This window comes from Gallinula chloropus (genome assembly GCF_964237585.1).
Source record: "Gallinula chloropus genome assembly, chromosome: 1".
In the NCBI taxonomy this organism is placed as follows: domain Eukaryota; kingdom Metazoa; phylum Chordata; class Aves; order Gruiformes; family Rallidae; genus Gallinula; species Gallinula chloropus.
In genome coordinates this window covers 196,431,346-196,450,431 of record NC_140085.1, presented here as the reverse complement: position 1 = coordinate 196,450,431, position 19,086 = coordinate 196,431,346, and the positions used below count along the sequence as shown (strand labels likewise).

The following is a 19,086-nucleotide window of genomic DNA, read 5'->3' as shown; positions in this document are numbered from 1 at the left end:
CATGTACTACTGTGAACACCTCAAGTTCCTCAGCATTTGTGTATCTGCTAGGAGATCTGCACCACTGCAGGGCTGATGGTATAGACCAACTCCAGCCTCCACGGGGATACAGGGTGGATATTCTCCTTGCCCATGTGCCCCAACTGCCATGCCTAGAGGGACTCTAACACCATCCAGAAGGTGCCCTGGGCTTTGTCTCTATGCTTTCCACATAAGCCAGATTTACCATGTCTGGTTTAGAAAGATGTAGCTGGAGAAATGTTTGGGCAGAAGGCAGGTGGTGAGGGTCCATTCCTTGTCTGTCAGAAGGTAGCTCAGGGCTACATCTGAGGGTCAGCACTAGCATGGTTGCATCTCCTGCTTATGTCCTGCTCCCTTAAGAAGCCTTGTGCCTCCAGCTGCAGCTGTTCCTCAGACCCATTCCAAGGACGATGATGTTATTTTGCATAAACACACAAGAATGGCCATAGCAGCCATTAGTGCTGGTCTTAGTGCTTGGAAGTCATGGAACATGCTGTGCAAAAGAGTTGGCTGTTTTTTTGGGCAGGGGGTTGTTGCACAAAGAGCTGTCAGGAACATTGACTATGATTTTTAAAGATTTTTTTTTCCCAAGAGCTTTGTGACTGATCCCGACTTCATCTTGCCACATATCTCACCTCTTAACAGTAACTCATAGCTCCCTGGCATGTGACTAGGAACAAGCAGCAAACAATCCTTGACATACCCCCAGCTTCCAGTAACCCAGGATTCAGGGATTTCCTGCTGTCTCTGTGCTTCAAGGGTCACTGTCATATAGCGCTCGCTGAATCCTCAGCAGGCCCTATGCCTCAGGGCATGATGGCTGTGTTTATGTTGGCAGAAACACATGAGCCTCCTACCTACATTACAAGTCCTCTGCAGTCTATGAAGACGGTGAGGCAGCAGGTCCTGTTGGGTTCATGGTGCCTCTCCCTGACATGGGATTCCTAAACCCAGGACCTAGTGCTCTAAACTTTGCATTGGCTACAATATCAAAAGCTACAAGTTTTTGCAAAACTCCCATCTGTTGGCTCAAAACCACGCGTTCCAGCATAAAAGCAACTGCATTTTTTTCTCACTCATGATGACCATCATAACTGCTACATCTGCTTAACAGTCATAACTTCTGTTGTGGATCCTTATAGAACCATAGAATGTGTTAGGTTGGAAGGGACCTTTAAAGGTCATCTAGTCCAACCCACCTGCAGTGAGCAGGGACATCTTGACTAGATCAAGTCTCTCAGAGCCTTACCAAGCCTGACTTTAGAATACCTCCAGGGATGGGGCCTCCACTATGTCTCTGGGCAACCTGTTCCAGTGATCTACCACCCTCAATAGTGAAGAACTTCTTCCTAATATCCAACCTAAATCTCCCCTTTTCAAGTTTAAAACCATTACCCCTTGTCCTCCTGCTACATGCCCTTGTGAACAATTGGGTCAACCTTTATGATTACCTGGCAATCAATAAACCTTGCCCATGACATTTCTGCTTCAAAACAAAGGAACAGATATGATCAAGCTTTCTAACTTATCACTTCATCTCTCCTTTTAACACTAGTAGAACTATTTAATGAGTGACAGACATAGTGCTATTAAATCACATAACTTTGAGACTTTGAAGTGCTTTTTCAGCTCCAGAACCAGCAGGTCAGCTTTTATTATAATTTACCAATGTTTTAGTTTTCATTGACATTTTTTAATAGAAAACTTGCCTTCCTCTTAGTTATGTAGAAGTCTTAAAAATGAAAATCTTTTCTGAATCTGTAACATCAGTCTGGAGCCTGTGAGCACACAAATGTTGTAAGCTCTCCCTGCAAACACTGGTCTGGCCCCATGCCTCCTAGTAGTAAACCCGTCCCACTATTGTCTCTTTACCTATCTGGGTTTCCTCTTCTTGGCTATAAACACATACAAATACACAAACAGTGCAATCCTGATGTAAGATTTCCCAGGCATAAGTAACAGTAGAAAAGCCTTCTGGCACATACTTATGCTGTTGTGTAACTTGCCTATTGCCAAGAGCCCAGGAGCCACCCCAGAGCTGTCATTAAGGGGCTGTCAGTGGAGTCCAAGGTGTGAAGAAACTGGGGCCCCAGTAACAAGAATGAGACAGGGCCTCACACCCTTTTTATGTGGGATGAACAAAAGTACTTTTTCCCTCTGAGCCTCTTCCTAGGTTTTTACCAGTGTTTGTTTCTATTTCTGAAGTAGATGAAATCATATCTTGTTCTCTGCCTTGAGTCAACCTTGGTGTAAGATGGGACAACAGTCTATTTTTTTTTCCACTCTTGAATGTGAAAACTCAGTTTGCAAAGACCTTAGGGGAACAATGTACCTTTTCCCTCTCTGAACACCCCAGCTGGCCCCAGAGCCCGTTCCTGCCATCCTGAGTCACACTCGGCCTGGACCCTGTAACACCACAGAGGCACAGAGGTGCTTCTCCTTCATACACAAGGAAAATGGAGCTTCTTAGGTCACTGCCCTCATCCTCTCCAGGGGTAAAGTGGGATCCTGGCTGCAACAGAATCATAGAATCATAGTATTGTCTTTGTTGGAAGGGACCCTTTAGATCATCAGGTCCAACCATCTCCCTAACGTGCCATCCACCACTAAACCATGTCCCACAGCACCACATCTAACCAGCTTTTAAATACCTCCAGGGATGGAGACTCCACCACTTCCTTCTGCAGCCCGCTCCAATGCCTAACAACCCTCTCTGGAAAGAAGTTTTCCCAAATATCCAATCTAAACCTCCCCTGGTGTAACTTGACATCATTTCCTCTTGTCCTGTCACTTGTCACCAGAGAGAAAAGGCCAGCCCCCGCTTCTCCACAACCTTCTGTCAGGTAGCTGTAGAGAACAATTAGGTCTCCCCTCAGTGACAGAATTGCTTTGCCTACTTCTAAGCCACTTTTTAAGGTCACAAGGCCACACAGCGTTGTGGTTGCTGCTCAATCCCTACTGCACAGCCTCATCCGTACTGCTTGGCTCTCTTACTGCTGTAAAGCCACAAGCAAATGATCTTTTGAGATGGTTCCTGACCAAAGTGACCCCTAAACGCTGGCCAGGAATTGTGTGGCAGAGTGCTGCTGGTCTGACCAAAACCCTGCCAATGAGTGTGTAAACAATTTAGCAGCAAGAGTGGCATAAGGACGCTGGCCAGACTCAGGTGCTGGTGTTTAACTTGCTAGAGCAGACTTTGGTTTTCCAGTCCTGAATGCTGATCAGTTGCCATGTATGTTTTCTTTCTAATGATGGGCTCCTTTACTCAATATTTTGTTTTTTGTGGAAATCAGAACTTTGGTTGCTGGTATACCAAGCAGCAGTAAGAAGTCTCCAGGACAAGGGCAAGGACAATTTGGCTCTTCTCTGTTTGGTTTTATCTGAGACTATGAGTAGGAGCTGCAATGCATCAAAGCATTCGAGGCCAGCTTGAATGCATTGAAGTGTTCAAGGCCAGGTTGGATGGGTCCCTGGGCAATCTTGTGTAGATCCAGGCCTGAAGGTTGGTGGCCCTGCCTGTGGCAGGGCGGGGTTGGAGCTCTGTGATCCTTGGGGTCCCTTCCAACGCAGACCAGTCTATGATTCTATGATAAAGCAGACTCCTCACGTCAAGAATGACTGAAAGCAATCCTATAAAATGCTAAATGCAGACAAGGACATTAGAACCTCCTGCCTGTGACTCTTTCCATAAAGGAACTGGATTGTCTTAGAGCAATTTTTTTTCCATATATGTAGGAATGTCTTATACTCCCTGCTCACAGTGAACAAAAATGCCCTTTTGATACTGGTCAGCAAAGGCCCTGCACAGGTCCTCAGGCCACCCTTGAAGTCCTGATTTGTGCAGTTTTCGGATGCTTCTCAATTTGTAACTGCTGCCTCATGAATTTTTTCCTCTCTGACCTCATAGCTCATAATGAGGCTGGGTGAACTCGAAGAGATACATACAAATGAGGATGAAAGAACCAAGTTGCATAATGAGATTGCAGAGGCAATTCAGAAGTCTCTTAAATAAAGAAGCTAAAAGCGATGTCATCAGGAAAACATCTGCCTCCCTCTTCTGGGATTCACACTCTTTTGTTCCACACTTTACACTCATCCAAGACAGATGTGCATCATCCTCTACTGGGATACAGACCTGACTAAGAACAGCATATCTCCTGTTGGCACAGCCCAGAGACTTAGTGCAGCTCCTGTTTGATAGTAACAGTACTGGAACAACACTACGGTGATAAACAAAGCACGAATCCTGTGCTTGGTTGTTTTCTGGGAAATTCTTTAATGAAAATTTTTGTGTGGTAATTTTTACAACAGCCTCATAATATTCTGTATGTTTAGCTCCCAGAGTTGTCAGTCTTAATACTTCTATCACAATCAATAGTATACTATTTAATTTAAAACCCTGTTTATGCAAAGTGTTCTAGGCAAGGATCAGACTATGAAGGATCATTCTATAAAGCATCTCCCAGTGAAGCTATTTTTATAGGAAGGTTTTTCCAAGGTACTGCAAGCCAGTATTTGGGTCATCGTTATTTATGGCACAAAACCCCAAAATAGGCAAATTAATGAGACAGCAATATAATCTTTACCATGAAAGATTAGTGATTTTTTTGATGAGGAGGAGCTGACAAAGCACATCTTTTCGTTTCCAGTTCTATACAATGGCCAAATTAATTCCAGAGCTGGTAGAGAACAGGGTCCCCAGATAACAGTCTGGCAGCCAGCAGCAAACCAGGAGACGTGGTGATGGTATTAAATAATGACTCTTGTAGTGTCACCAGTTCCAAGACAGAAGCGAGGAAGAAGCCCAGAGTGAGCTGTCAGAGTTTGCATCCGGCGTTAACCCACCACACAACAGACGAGTACAGCAGAGTTTGGATTGTAACCACAAAAGGTCTCACTTTTGCTTAAAAGTGTGAATGTGTCGTAGTGGTCGAGGGGTGGTTGTTAAGACATTGACCTGGATAATATTTAGTGACCATAAAAGACTTTGTTGTTGTAGTAGTATCCAGCACATTGTAGTTGTAGTTCTATTGTTGTAGTTCTATCCAGCACATCTGAGTCCTTTCAAAACCACCTCTTGTCAGCATCCTTTTCCACAGCCTGCAATAGTACGAGTTACTCAAGCTAAGGGGAAACCTCCAGTTCCAGAAGGAAACCATAGGACTGCAGGGATCCCAAGAAATTCACATTTTGGTGTGTCCAAGAAGAATGGGAACAGCTTTGAATCCAAAATCAGAAGATCAAAACCCAAAATCTTCCTTATTTGACAAGGACGTAAAGAACTGGGGAATGGAAGAAACCAAACCAGAGATTGTCACTTGCTCTGTTTCAATGTACCTTGTTGGTCTGAAACCCAGACAGTCTACACTTGAGCTTTCCTTTTAGATAAGGGCAATTAGATCCTGGGTGTTCGGCTACTAGTGTCCCAGATGCCAACAAGATGACAGAATGCTCTTGAGAAGATGAGTCACTGACAGCATGAGATTACTGGAGGGACACAACCTCAGCTGGCCATGCCTTTCCTGGACTGGAAAGCATTCAGTCCTGATGTGACCTGCTGCTCTTGGCTCCAAACTGTCCTTGAGTCTCTGAGCTGAGTTAGGCAATGAGTCAGACAAGAATCTGTAAGAACTGGCAACAAGGCAAGCAGACTGGCCTCGGGAGCCTCTCCCCACCACAGCGGTTTGCAGGCTCTCTCTGCAAGGCCACCCTCAATTCCAGGCACAAATTTAAGGATACTTTGCATGCGGCAGAGGGGTTCTTCAGAAATCCTTGTTCAAACACTCACTTTACAATCCCTTTTTCTAAAGATAGGCACCCCACACCTACAGGCGGCAAGCATGGCAGAAGCGCTCCGGTGTGTGCGAACAGGGACTGCATTCATATCAGACCTGACAAGATAAACAGAGCAAAATCTCTCAGCCAAACTAAAGTGTAACTTGCTGAAATGGTTCCTCAAATAGGAAATGGTGGAATTTTGGTTTCTTAATGGAAAACACAGTATTTCCAGTGAAACACAATAATTGTACAAAATCAGTTTCATGAAATTCCAATTTTCATTTAAAAAAAAATGTTATGATGGGGGAAGACTGGCCAGTATATTTCACCCCATCCTGAAGTATTCCCATGTACCCTGAAAGGGGACCACTTGGCTGCCATACACAAGGGATGGTGCAGGGCATTTTCTCTAGAGAAGACCAATAAACTTCAGCCTTTGAAGGACAGGAGAGCATTGCAGTTGAAAGGGTGATAAGCCAGTGACCTAGGGTGCATGACATATATTTAAGTTCTTTCTAACAAGCTGTGGTAATTAGTTAACATTAAATTATCTCTTCTCATTTAGGAGTCTAAAGTTACACGTGTTAAGTCAGTCATCTTGGACTGTATTCACAGAGAAAGAGGCATGTCCAGAGAGGTTACTTACTTCCATTTTCCACTTAAACTATTTTTTTTTTAAATGCCATTAGACATGCTTCTTCCTGTCCATCACCTGAGAAGACAGGCAGGGTTGTCCAGCTGGCCATTGCACGGACAAATTTTAGTCTGCAAAGCTAGTGGAAGGAATCCCATCCTGTGTTTTGTTTTGTTTTGTTTTGTTGACTGACTTCTAGTGCCAAGTAGCTGCTCTCTGACCACACTTCCCCTCTGCAGTATTCTGTACTTTGCTTCCTAACATGGATTTTTTTTTAGGATTGTTGCATATTAAAGTATTTCTGTGCTCCAGTCCCAAGTTGGCTCCATTTTACTTTTGGATGCTACCCAAATACTTTGTAGAGTGCTCTGAATTCCTTTGGGATGAAACAGGTTATGCAAATCTTGAGTTGCTGCTGTGGAGGAAGGGCAGTAGAACTGACTCATCATGTTGATACTTACAAGGATGTTACTGCAAACAGCCCCAGAAGTGGTTTGGTTGGTACTCCTTGATGAGTTTATCCTTAGGTGGATCAGGTTGTCCTAAGATGGAGCATTGCAAACAGCCATCGAAGTACCATTAGGAAAGAGCCATAAGCATCAACTGGTGACATTCTAAGAAGGTTCAGTAAGTCAGCTGCCTAATTTGTGTTTAATTTCAATGATATTTTTTTGAACAGCACAAGTTCTTCAATTCCTCTCAAAACCCCAGTAAGGTGGGTACTCCTTGAGGACTAGAATCATCATCTTGAGATTCCCACCTTTACTTGTGAGTTTGAGATATTTGATTATTTCATTTAAAACATCTGGCTTTTGGGTCTTGTCATGACCAATTCATGGTCTTTGTTAATAAAAATCTCAGTTCTCACATCACAAAATGACAGACTGGTTTGGGTTGGAAGGAACCTCAAAGCCCATCTAGTTCTAAGCCCCTGCCATGTGCAGGGACACCCTCCACTAGCCCAGGGTGCCCAAAGCTCCATTCAACCTGGCCTTGAACCTTGCCAGGGATCCAGGGGCAGCCACAGCTTCTCTGGACACCCTGTGCCAGGGCATCACCACCCTCACAAGGAAGAATTTCTTCCTCATACCTAACTTGCTTCATCTTAGAGGAATTAGTTTGTGTCCTATCTGTACATGTCCTTGTATGGATAGCATACAACAGCCCCTCTCCAGCTGTCCTGCAACCCCTTCAGGTACTGGAAGCTGCTCTAAGGTCTCCCCAGAGCCTTCTCTTCCCAGGGCTGAACAAGCTCAACTCTTGCAGCTTTTTTTCATAGCAGAAGGGGCCCATCCCCCTGATCCTCTTCATGGCCTCCTCCAGACTCACTCCAACAGGTACATGTCTTTTTTGTCCTGGAGACCCCAGAGCTGGACACAGCACTGCAGGTGGGGTCTCCAGAGCAGAGGGATAGAATCCCCTCCCTTGACCTGATCGTCATGCTGCTTTTGATGCAGCCCAGGATACGTTTGGCTTTCTGGGTCACATTGAGCTTTTAATCAAGTAACACTCCCAAGTCCTTCTCCTCAGGGCTGCTCTCAATCCATTCTCTGCCCAGCCTGTAGCTGTGCTTGGGATTGCCCTGACCCATGTGCAGGACCTTGTACTTGCCCTTGTTAAACATTGTGCAGTTCGCATGGTCCCGCCTCTCCAGCCTGTCAGGGTCCCTCTGGATGGAATCCCTTCCCTCCAGCACACTGTCATCAGCAAACTTACTGAGGGTGCCCTCTATCCCACTGCCCATGTCTCTGACAAAGGTGTTAAACAGTGCCAGTCCCAGTACCACACCCCTGAGGAACAGCACTCATCACTTATCTCTACCTGGATGTTGTGCTGTGGACCACAACTCTGAGTGCGACCATCCAGCCAGTTCCTTATCCATCGAGTGGTCCATCTGTCAAATCCATATCTCTCCAATTATGCAAAGGCTCACATAGGCTCAAAAATGTGGTTTGGACTTTAAAAAGCTCAGTGGACATAGTGCAGAGAAAAACAAAGCAATCTTCCAAAAAATAGCTGAGGAAAAAGCGTTTGCATTCCAGTACTGTCCCATCATACTGATGGTCAGGAATAGCAATGATGTGTTTCTGGGCCTCCACACCTTCCTTGTGCTCTGCTTAATAAACAAATGATCACCAACAAAACCAGAAGTAACCATGCACTGTCTCATGCTGCAGACCAGGGACGTGAAGAAAGAATTCTATGCTTACAAGAGAAAATTCAGGTCAACACTCTTGCAAATTTGACTCTGTAGCCAGGGAAACCCACCCACCCACCTACCCTTACGGCCTCTTTGGAGAGCTGGTCACACATACATTAATGCTGGCTGAGATCACTGCTTTTCTGAAGCGAGTGGGTAATGTTACTTCCTCAGTGATACAAATAAATAATGACGGGTGTTAGAGAAATAGTTTCTATGGCAACTGAACTTGCTTAAAGATTTGCTTATTCTTTGCTGTGACATGTCAGCAGATGTTCTGGATGGTGTGTCATCTCCCTCTTAGCCATGTTTTCCTTACACATTCAAATGATGGCTAAGTGGATCATCCATCAGGAAACTGATCTTCACAGGCACTTTTTGTATTTTTTCTATTTGCCCAAATTCCTTGGACATCCACAATGTTCATTTTGCCTCCCAAGACTTTTCAAAGAGAAAGAAAGAGACTTGGGAATCTTCATCTGCTGCTTTTCAGAGTGTTGCTCAGCATTTCAGAAGAAATGTTAGTACTGGGTATCTACTTGATAGCTGCCAGAATCTGCAGTGGGGAGGCTTGAAGTGCATAACCAGTATCCCTCAGCTACTCGGTGTAACTTGTAGTTAGGAGCACACTGGACACAACTTAAGAGCAGTTTAAGAAAATAAATTTAAAATTCCAATAGACTTCAGTTGAGCCACGTAACGTGGCCTGTCCTATACAGTATGGGAAAGAATTTGTCTTATTCAAAGTCATAAAACCAAGGGGAGCAGTTGTCCAGTCCCTTTTCTAGGGCTTTTATCCCCTTAAAATTGGGTAAGCTGAAATTTCCCCACCTCACCAACTAGATGCTGCTGAATTTCAAAGCGCGTTGCTCCCTTGGAAAATCCATGCCTAAACCTCCATACCCAGAGTCCAGCTACAGCAGGGATATTGCAGAGGGCTCTTCTGTTGCTCCCTGCAGCACAGTAAATGAGACAAGAAGTTGCTGCTCCTCTGGCCAGTATGACCAGTCATGCTGCCATCTGCCTACCTAGAAAGGGCTCACTGGACTGACACTGCAGAGTGGGGAGTCGGTTTGATTTATGAAGTAGGAGCTATCAGATGGCACACAAAAAAATACAGACTAACTTTGAAAGCATTTTTTAACCTCTCTGTGCTGTATTCACTTTCAGGAGAGATATGGGGAGCACATACAGTGGGGACTGGGCATGGTAGACCATCTCTGGTGGTACCCAGGTAGTAGAAAGGTACCCAGACTGCACATGAGTTAAGCTGAAGATGCCATTGGAATTGTCATTGGATTCCACATTGGCCAAGAAGAAAACCACACGCTGTGGTGTGTCCTCCCTTGCAGGTGTGCCACATCCATTCCCAACAACACCAGAGGAGAAGCTGAAGATGCCCAGGAGAAAGGAAACAGCTCCACATTCTGGCATGGGGCTGTGCTGTATATACAGCCCTGTGACATGGACATGCTCTGCTCTTTGGTGACAGGCACAGTAACACTTCCCTCTGGGGGTGACACTGCATCATGCACCCACCAGAAAGGTTTCCACAGCTTAGGTGTTCCTGATTGAACTAAGACTCCAAGCACCTAATTTTTTGTTGGAGTTTTTGCAAATATTGCAAATACTCTTTTTGCAAAGCTTAGTAGGATATCAGGAGACTTAACTGCAGTGAGGCATTCAGTTGTAGCTGATGTTTTTGTATCTCAGAGTCATACACAACTCTCAAATCATTCACAGAGCCAGAACGATTTGGGTTGGAAAGGATGATTAAAGGCCTTTAGTCCAACCTCCTTCCACGAGCAGGGACATCTTCAACTGCATCAGGTTGTCCAATGTGACCCTGAATGTTTCCAGGGATAGGGTACCTACCATCTCTCTGGGCAACCCTGTTTCAGTGTTTCACTCATCATAAAAACTTTCTTCCTTATATGTAGTCTAAATCTCTTAGTTTAAAATGGTTGCCCCTTGTCCCATCAATACAGTCCTGACTTAAAAGTCCATCCCCATTGGGTCCTTTTTTTAAAGCACAGAGAACGTGAAGCAAGTGCAAGAGCCAACAACCCTTTTACCTCTTTGAGACCAGAGGGTTTCTGAAGCGAGAGTTTCTCATGACAGACAAATAAAGGAGCACAATGCATGTGCTTCTCATTGTCTCCTTGCTGACAGACATACTTGAAATGAAAAATAACAATAATAATAAAATCCAAGGCCCTTCCAGGAGAGCCTGACTGCCCACCCTGCCAGTGCCATGGAAAGAGCTTTTCACAATGGGAGCCACGGTTCTCAAATGGAGCATGTTTTATCCAGTATCAAGTTCTGGTTTAAAGCAGGGATGTCCCTTACCTCAGGTTTCAGTGGCAAAGGAGGAAAGCCTGAATGGGGGGTATGTAAGGTGATGCTGCCTCTGCACTGCTTGTGAGAGGCTCAGGTCTCTTAACACAGTGCAGCTGCTTACAGCCCTTTCACCTGCCCGCAGCCCACAGGTTACTAATAGTTGCATTACTCATTCCCTGAGCTCCTCCCAGTGCCCCATCAAAACATCAAGACCAAAGAGTGCTTAGGGACCTTTCAGATTTTTTTAGCAAAGCCTTACTGCAGTCTAGAGTCCTACAAAGTGATGGAACTGTAGAGACATGGAGCAGTCTGACTATTACCCAATTTCTAGAATCTGCACACTTGTCCTGATGTTACTGGATATTAATGGAAAGTTTGTCTTACCATGCTACAGGTTACTGGCTGCAAAGTAACTCAATGGATAGAGACACCTTTCCAAAGCACAAAAACATGGCTGTGAAATCACATCATGAAGCAGCCATGGCATCCTACAAGCAGGTTTTGTTCTCATCTCTTGGTCACCTACAGCTGACGCAGGGACCTCGTGCAGGGGTGATGTCCCTTTAACTGACCTTCCCTTTGCAGTCAGGTTTGCTGGTTTGCACTTACAGCAGCTGCAACATCCACCACAAAGAGCATCCCCATCACTTCAAGAAACTCATTGGTAAATGTGGCAGTGAAAAGTTGTCGTGCCAATAGTCCAGAGATCCATATATATATATATATATATATATATGCACACACACAGACAGATATAATCATATCTGGAGGGCAAATCATATGAGGAGCTGCTGAGGGAGCTGGGGATGTTTAGTCTGGAGAAGAGGAGGCTGAGGGGAGACCTTATCACTGCCTCCAATTACCTGACAGGAGGGTGTAGAGAGGTGGGTGATGGTCTCTTCAGCCAGGTGACAGGAGATGGGACAAGGGGAAATGGCACAAAGCTGCACCAGGGCAGGGTCAGATTAGATGTTTGGAAAATGTTCTTCACAGAAAGAGTTGTCAGGGCCTTGGACAGGCTGCCCAGGGAGAGGGTTGAGTCACCATCCCTGGATGTGTTTAGAAGACGGGTAGATGAGGTACTTGGGGATATGGTTTAGCATAGGGCAGGAATGGTTGGACTTGATGATCTTAAAGGTCTTTTCCAACCTTGTGATTCTGTGATATCACAGAATCATAGAATGGCTTGCACTGGAAGGGACTTTAGAGATCATCTAGTTCCAACCCCCCTGCTATGGGCAAGGACACCTCCCACTAGACCAGGATGCTCAAAGCCCCATCCAGCCTGACCCTGAAAATATATATATACATACATACATATATACATCCATATATAAGTATACATAAATATCTAGATATACATATTAAGAAATCCTTTATATCTTGAATAGACAGATTATAAATATGATTTATTCCTGGAGACCCCACATTTCTGAGTGTGTGGACCTTGGGAAGGGAGTGATCCTGTTCGCTGTTACCGTGACACATTTCTCTTCTTGCTTTTATGTCTGTGCTGAAGTCTCTGCATTGTCCTGGTGAAAGATGCCTATATTGTCCTATATTATAGGACATAATATGGAAACATTTGTATCCAATTTTTAATTGTGCTTTGATTTGCAGGTATGGCATGAATTGCCTCATCCAGTTTGAAGACTTTGCCAATGCCAACGCTTTTCGTCTCCTCAATAAATATCGCAACAGATACTGTACGTTCAATGACGATATCCAGGGTAAGTGCTGTCAGGAGAATGCCAGTGTAGCCTTCTCCTTCTCATGAGGAAAGGCCATCAAGATCACAATACTGTTTATTATACAACACTCGGCTATGTGATGACCTGTAGAGTTGACCCTGTAAGGATAGAGCCAGCAGCACAGCAGTCTAAGTTGAAAAGAGAGTCTTCCTTGGGTTTAGTTTAGCTTTTCGCTGCAGCAGTGGTGTTCAAGGGAGAAAAGGGATCATGTTCATTAAGGTAATTTAGACACTTCCATTAATGTGCTATAATTTAGCTAAAACAGTGATGATGGTTTTTAGCTGTTACACAAGGCTTTCGGTTTCCTTGAGCCAGGTGGATATTAGCTGGGCCTGGCAAGGTCCCTCTGTTGTTCTCCTCCTCATTCCATGCACAAGAGGAAAGGTAACCCCAGATGGGGTTACCCCTAGAGTGGTTAACACCCCTCTTCCAGTGCCAAGGAGAAGTGACAGCAGCAAAGCTGAGGCTGGAACCAGCACATCTCCCCGGCCTGTGGGACTCAGCGGTAAGCAGAATTGCTCAAATGCAAGTTACATCCTGGCAAGGTCCCTCTATTGTTCCTTTCCTCCTGTGGCATCCTGATCTGGTGCTGGCCTTGCTTTAAACCATCAGAAGGGCTGTTTGGCCATCCAACAGGGACAGGATCTTCCCAAGTGATTACAAACAACCAGTTCTTCTCCTGTGGGTCGCTTCATCTTTTCTTGTCTAGTCCTGCTTGCAACCAATTTCCAAGCTTTGTTGATTTAATTATTTGCAGTCAGTTGGGCTTATCCTCACTCGTACTCGAAGGAGTTGTTTTCCACACAGTGCTGGTTCTTTTGTGAGCAGACTTTCCAGCACTATTTCCTCATCTGCTGCCTGTCATGCATTCCCCTCTGTCATGGCATTAGAGGGAGTAAGACCCTGGCTTATGGGAATATGGTTGGTGTGATGGGATGTGTGGTCTTCCTCAAATACACTTTCCTGAAGAGGGTTTAGAAGCAGAGGAGTTTAAGGAATTTAAGGCAGGGTGAGGTAGATGTTCCTGTATAAGAAGACTCATTAAGTGTTCTTGCCACCCACAAAAGCTTCCAGTGAAGAGAGGAACACAGAGAAGGAGGACACAAGGAGATACATTTTGAATGAGGGAAACAAGAACTCAAACTTTTCTGGAGATAGACAGATGAAAACCATAATAAGAGGCTGATCATATGAAGATTTATTTTGTGTTAGTCATTCTCTCTGCAAATGAGAAGTGGAAGTGTGCTCAGCAGTCAAAAGAAAAAGAGGCCAAGTGATGTGGCAGACCTGTAGGCCTGGATGTAGGTGTTCTGTGGGGAACTAGGGCGAACTGGAAAGGTTCCTTGGTGAATTGGAACAGTTTCTTCAATTGACAGAGAGAAGAGGATATTAAAGCAAAACTGAGGATTCTGAGTGGGAAGCAGGAGATTGTATTTTTTAGTTTCTTTATGGCCATAGGTCATAGCTGAATGCCTCAGCTCCTGGAAATTACTCCCCCAGAGGGGCAAACCACATCCAGGAGGATGCTGTAAAACAGCATTGCCATAAAATGGAACTTGTCTGCTTCTCCCCAGTTAGATGTATGTCACAGTACATCGAGATGTCAAGCCCCCTGAAAATTCTCCAGAGTCCCACCTGTTAGAACAGTAGGATTTTTACTCCTACCAGTAAAACTCCTTTATATTCACAAAGAAAACCTATAGCTGGCACTGATTTCACAGTCATAGATAAGGAAAGAAATCCTGCTGATCTTTTGTGCAGACAAGTGATGAGTCAAGGGAAGCAAGCCACTGTTTCAGGATTTTTTATGTAGCTGTCAGAAAGAAAAAGGGATTTCAAGCCAGGGTCGTAGTCAGGAATGAGTTTTGGAGACCTTTGGGAAGCTGATGTAACTTGCATCTGCTCAGTTAACTCTGTCTTAGAGTCATGTCAGAGATAAATGGAGTTGAAGCTGGGATTCACCCACCCTAGTACCCACCTCTGTGTCCCCAGATGGTATGAGACATGTAGGAAGTGCCATTTTCTCACTTGCTCACTCCTATTCCTCAGTTTTGCCTCAGATTCTGTCTTATCCAACATGATGGTGTTTCACAACTTGCCTACGTAAAAAAAGCAAGAGAGTTCAATGCAAATTGTGTTTTAAATGATTAATGAGAATCATACAAAGCCTTGTTTAAGCAGGCTTCATTTTACTCAAGCCAGGCAGGAGCAGACCTCCTGAAGCCTGAATTATCCCAGCTTCTGAGCCAACATTGTTTTAAGTATATCGATTTAAAAACACATCTTAGGCACCCACGGTGCAAGTTAGCTCAGGCCTGAGCTACACTAATTGAAACTCCTTGCCCATTGGTTAGTAGGACCATGAATTCATTGTGCCTACAGACACACACACACAGACAAGATGTGGGAAGAAAGTATAAATTGTTGCAGTTAATCTCCCTTAGGCCTCCCTCTTGCTGCCCCGGGGCTTACACGAACAGAAAGCAGTTTAAAATATTAACGTCTACTTCTTTCTCCTTTCTTTTTGTCACACAAATGACTGTATTGCCTAATCCATCCTAACCCCATAGAATTAAAATGACTCAGACCCCTTCCAGTTGGAGCCAGCCTGCTGATGCTGAGTGGGACGCCTGCCAGGTACCACAAACCGGGAGGAGGTGATTGCTCTCACTCTGAAAGCCATCAGCCTGGGAGCTAGTGCCCGCGCGTGGGAGATCCCCATTAAGGGAGTGCTTCTCCTTCCTCTATGGGGGGGATGACATCAGTCTTTTCCCAGCTCTGTCTGGGTTCATGCAAGGGGCAACAGCTTCAATTTCAGCTTTATGGGATAAAATTCATTGTCACTTCTCCCTTTTTCCCAGTAAAGTGGCAGGGCAGGCGATGAAGCACATATGAAGTCGTAAGGACGTAAGAATGCTTTAGATCCTGCTCTTTCTCTTCCTGCTGTAACTTTTCTCCACTTACTTGTGTGTAAAGAGAAAACATGCAACCAAAAAGTCTTACCAAGGTGTCCAGTCTTGTAAATCCCTGAGACAGACATCTCTGGCTGCATGCTTCATGCAAGAAAATAGGTAAAAGGCATTAGTTTGGAACACCTGGACATCACCTATTCCAACTACTCACTGAGCTGAAAGGTAATTTCAAGGCTAGAGCCTACTCCAAAGTTTTGTCATCTTCCTTGTGCAACTTTTTCCATAAAATCTAATTTCCCAAGATGCAGCCTGTATTTTTCATCCTTTTCCTGTGCATTTCTGAGAAGAATCACAGTGTCACAGACTGGTTTGGGTTGGAAGGGACCTTTAAAGCCCATCTAGTTCCAACCCCCTGCCAGGGGCAGGGACACCCTCCACTAGCCCAGAGTGCCCAAAGCCCCATCCAACCTGGCCCTGAACCCTGCCAGGGATCAAAGAGAAATCTGTCTCCTTTACAAGAACTCAGTAAGTAGTTCCCAACAGAAATTAGATGATCTCTTAGCCTTCTCCAAACTAATCAAACCTGGGTTCTTCAGTCTTCTTTGTACACCCTGGTCATGTTGATAGCCCTCCTCTGGACTTGCTCCAGTATGCCAGCATATTCCTTGGGCTGAGAGCCCCAAACTGGTGACACTAGTATAGACATGACCTCAAATGGTGGTCCTGACTTCTTGTGATGCATTTTATCAGGCTGTTGGCCTTCTGTGCCACAAGGGCATATTGCTGGCTCATCTTCAGCTTGTTGTCCACCATTACCTCCAAGACTTGTTCTGCAAAGCTGCTTTTTCGCCATGTACTGTTGCATGGGACTATTCCTTCTTCCCAGGTGCAGGACTTTGCACTTGCCTTCTGCTGACCTTTATGCAGTTTCCCTGAGCACATTTCTCCAGCCTGCTGAAATCCCTGTGAGGGGCAATCATCCATCTCTATCCCCAATTTGTAATCCTCCATGAACTTGCTGTGTGTACACGCTGTTTTATCACCCTGGTTGTTAACAGAATACAAATAGTGCTGGTGCCTTTGTAGTACTTTGTACCACTCACTGTCCACAGCCTTTGAGCCCAGCAGCGCAGACGCTTTTTCACCCACCTGATGACCCACTTGTTCAGTCTGGATCTCTCCAGTTTGGCTACAAAGATGGTTTGGGAGATTATTTCAAAGGCCACATGCAGGTCAAAGAAAGCAACATCCACTGCCCTGTCCTTGTTCACACAGCTAGCTGTCTCCTCATAGAAAGCAGCCTCGTTGGGCAGGCGTGATTTGCCTTGTGCAGGTCTCCATCACTACCATGTTCCTAGACCTGCCTTCCAGAAAGCTTTGCTCTGTAATCCCTAGGTACTGAGGTTAGGATGGCTGAGCTAAAATTCCCCAGATCCTTCATCTGGCTTTTCTTGAACATGGGTGTGACATTTGTTTGTTTCCAGGAATTGGGAATCTCCCCAGTTACCAAAACTTTTCAAAGAATGACTTTGTAATGCCATTGGCCACGTACCTCAGCATCACTTCAGGTCTCACACACTTTGCCTGTTGAATGATCCCTGTTAAACAGGCAGGAATCCACAGAAACCCTGTAAATTTACACATCTAAGGCTCTCAGCAAGGACCTAGGATTCTGTGTGCCTGTGCCTTGCTGTCTGTGCGGTCAGGTGCCTGTCTAAATCCAAGACAGCCTTCAACAATGTGCACTGAGCAACCAAAGAATTGGGAGGAGTTTGTACCCAGGCCAAGCAGAAATAGCATCAGACCCATCGACCTGCAGTGGGGATTGGACTGCTGCAGTGGGGATTGGACTGCTTGGCTTGCTGAGATGTAACCTTTATGCTCCAACAGAGACACTTCAGTGTCATAATTCAGATCAGACATCACCAAAACATTATTCACCACGAAAGTGTTTAAACAGTGGGCCAAGTTGTGCAGAGAATCTTTGGGACTTTTGTCCTTCAAGAAGGCGCTAAGCAACCTAATCTAATTTGGAAGCTAGTTCTGCTTTAAGGAGGTAGGGACTAAGTGACCTCCAGACATGTCTTCCAACCTTATTTTTGGTATGAAAAAATTTGTTCTCCTGGTTATCGGTGTATTACCCTTTATATTCACATATGAAACATGAATTTTTCAGACTTAGATTGCTCAGTACTGAACAGCAGAAGTTGTTCTGCAAGTGTAGTCAGAGGTGCCGAAAATTTCAGAAATCTCTTAATATTTAATTATTTGTATCTTATTGAGTCATGCAAAAGCTTGTCACACATATGGGCAGGACAGATAGAATAATGCACAGAAGCATAAAGTCTACAATCTTCTGGCTCTGGGCAGCTTCAGCAGTCTTTTAAAACTAGACCTGATGTAGGTGCAACATGGATAGCTTCTCAGAGAGCCACCCACCTGAGTGTTTCACATACACTGCTATCCAGTTTGAGACACTGACACCAGACAGGATTTCTAAAATAGACTGAGCACCTACACCTTGCAACTGAGATTTCTTCGAGGCACTTCAAGATGGGACACCCCAAATCACTAGCCACTTGAAAAACACTCAGCTTTTTCTATTTTCATAGTCCCTCCACATCTAAAGCAGTTCTGCAAGCAATGCACAGGGGTGCCTCACTCCTGCAGAACCTCTCAGAGTCTTTCCCCACTCACTCCCCCTTTGTTGCTGGATGTGTGACTGCTGATGAGCCTCAAAATATCCCCCTGACCCACCAACCACCTTTTCTCATTACCACAGCAGATAACCTTTCCATAACCTTTCCAGGACACTTCAGGAAGCAGTCCTCAGCCTGGAGGAACATTGCTCCCAGAGCTCAGCTGAGGTTGGGAACAGGCTGACTCGGGCACCGCGAATCTGAACGGCTTCAAACATTTGGGCAAGTTAGAAACCAGTCATGTGCAAACGTGGCCTGATTTGCAGGCACGTTTCCCTGGGCTGTGTGGAGCAGTTCTTGGCTCAGCATTAACTAATTTCAGCAGATTAAAATGGTACAGTATCTTGCTTTGTTGTTTCAGCTGGTGTGGAAAATGCATCAGTAATTATCACAGGAAACTAAAGAGGGGGGGAAGCATAATAGGGAAGGAGCACTGGACGATACCCCGCTGAAGAACAAAGCAGCCTATGTCCTGCCAGGGAGTTCCTGAGCTTTCCCTGTGGGGCTTTACCCAGCCTGAGGATAGACCCGCAGATGTTCTCAGTCCTGGAGGGGTTCACCATTGCCAGGCCCTTCTGGACCCGCTGTGCCCTGCAGCAGCAGAAGCTGCCGCAGTTTCTCTTGATGCTACTGCCTCAGGTATTGCAGGGCCAGCTCCCAGGCCAGCGTCACACACTGGCTGCTAAGCAAGCCGGGTCAGAACAGGATGGACTCCTGGGTGTAAATGGGCTTAGTGCTGCGGGGCCCTGGC

At 45.2% G+C, this 19,086-nt stretch overlaps 1 protein-coding gene across 2 annotated transcripts in view; it reads left to right on the top strand.

The window, feature by feature from the left end:
- The window catches only part of ME3 (malic enzyme 3), a 143,457-nt gene that overhangs the window by 112,727 nt on the left and 11,644 nt on the right, over positions 1-19,086 (top strand). For both annotated transcript variants that reach the window (XM_084261103.1, XM_084261104.1), the window contains exon 7: positions 12,594-12,703. In XM_084261103.1, coding sequence (XP_084117229.1) covers positions 12,594-12,703 — 110 coding nt within the window. The remainder of the gene's footprint in view (positions 1-12,593; positions 12,704-19,086) is intronic.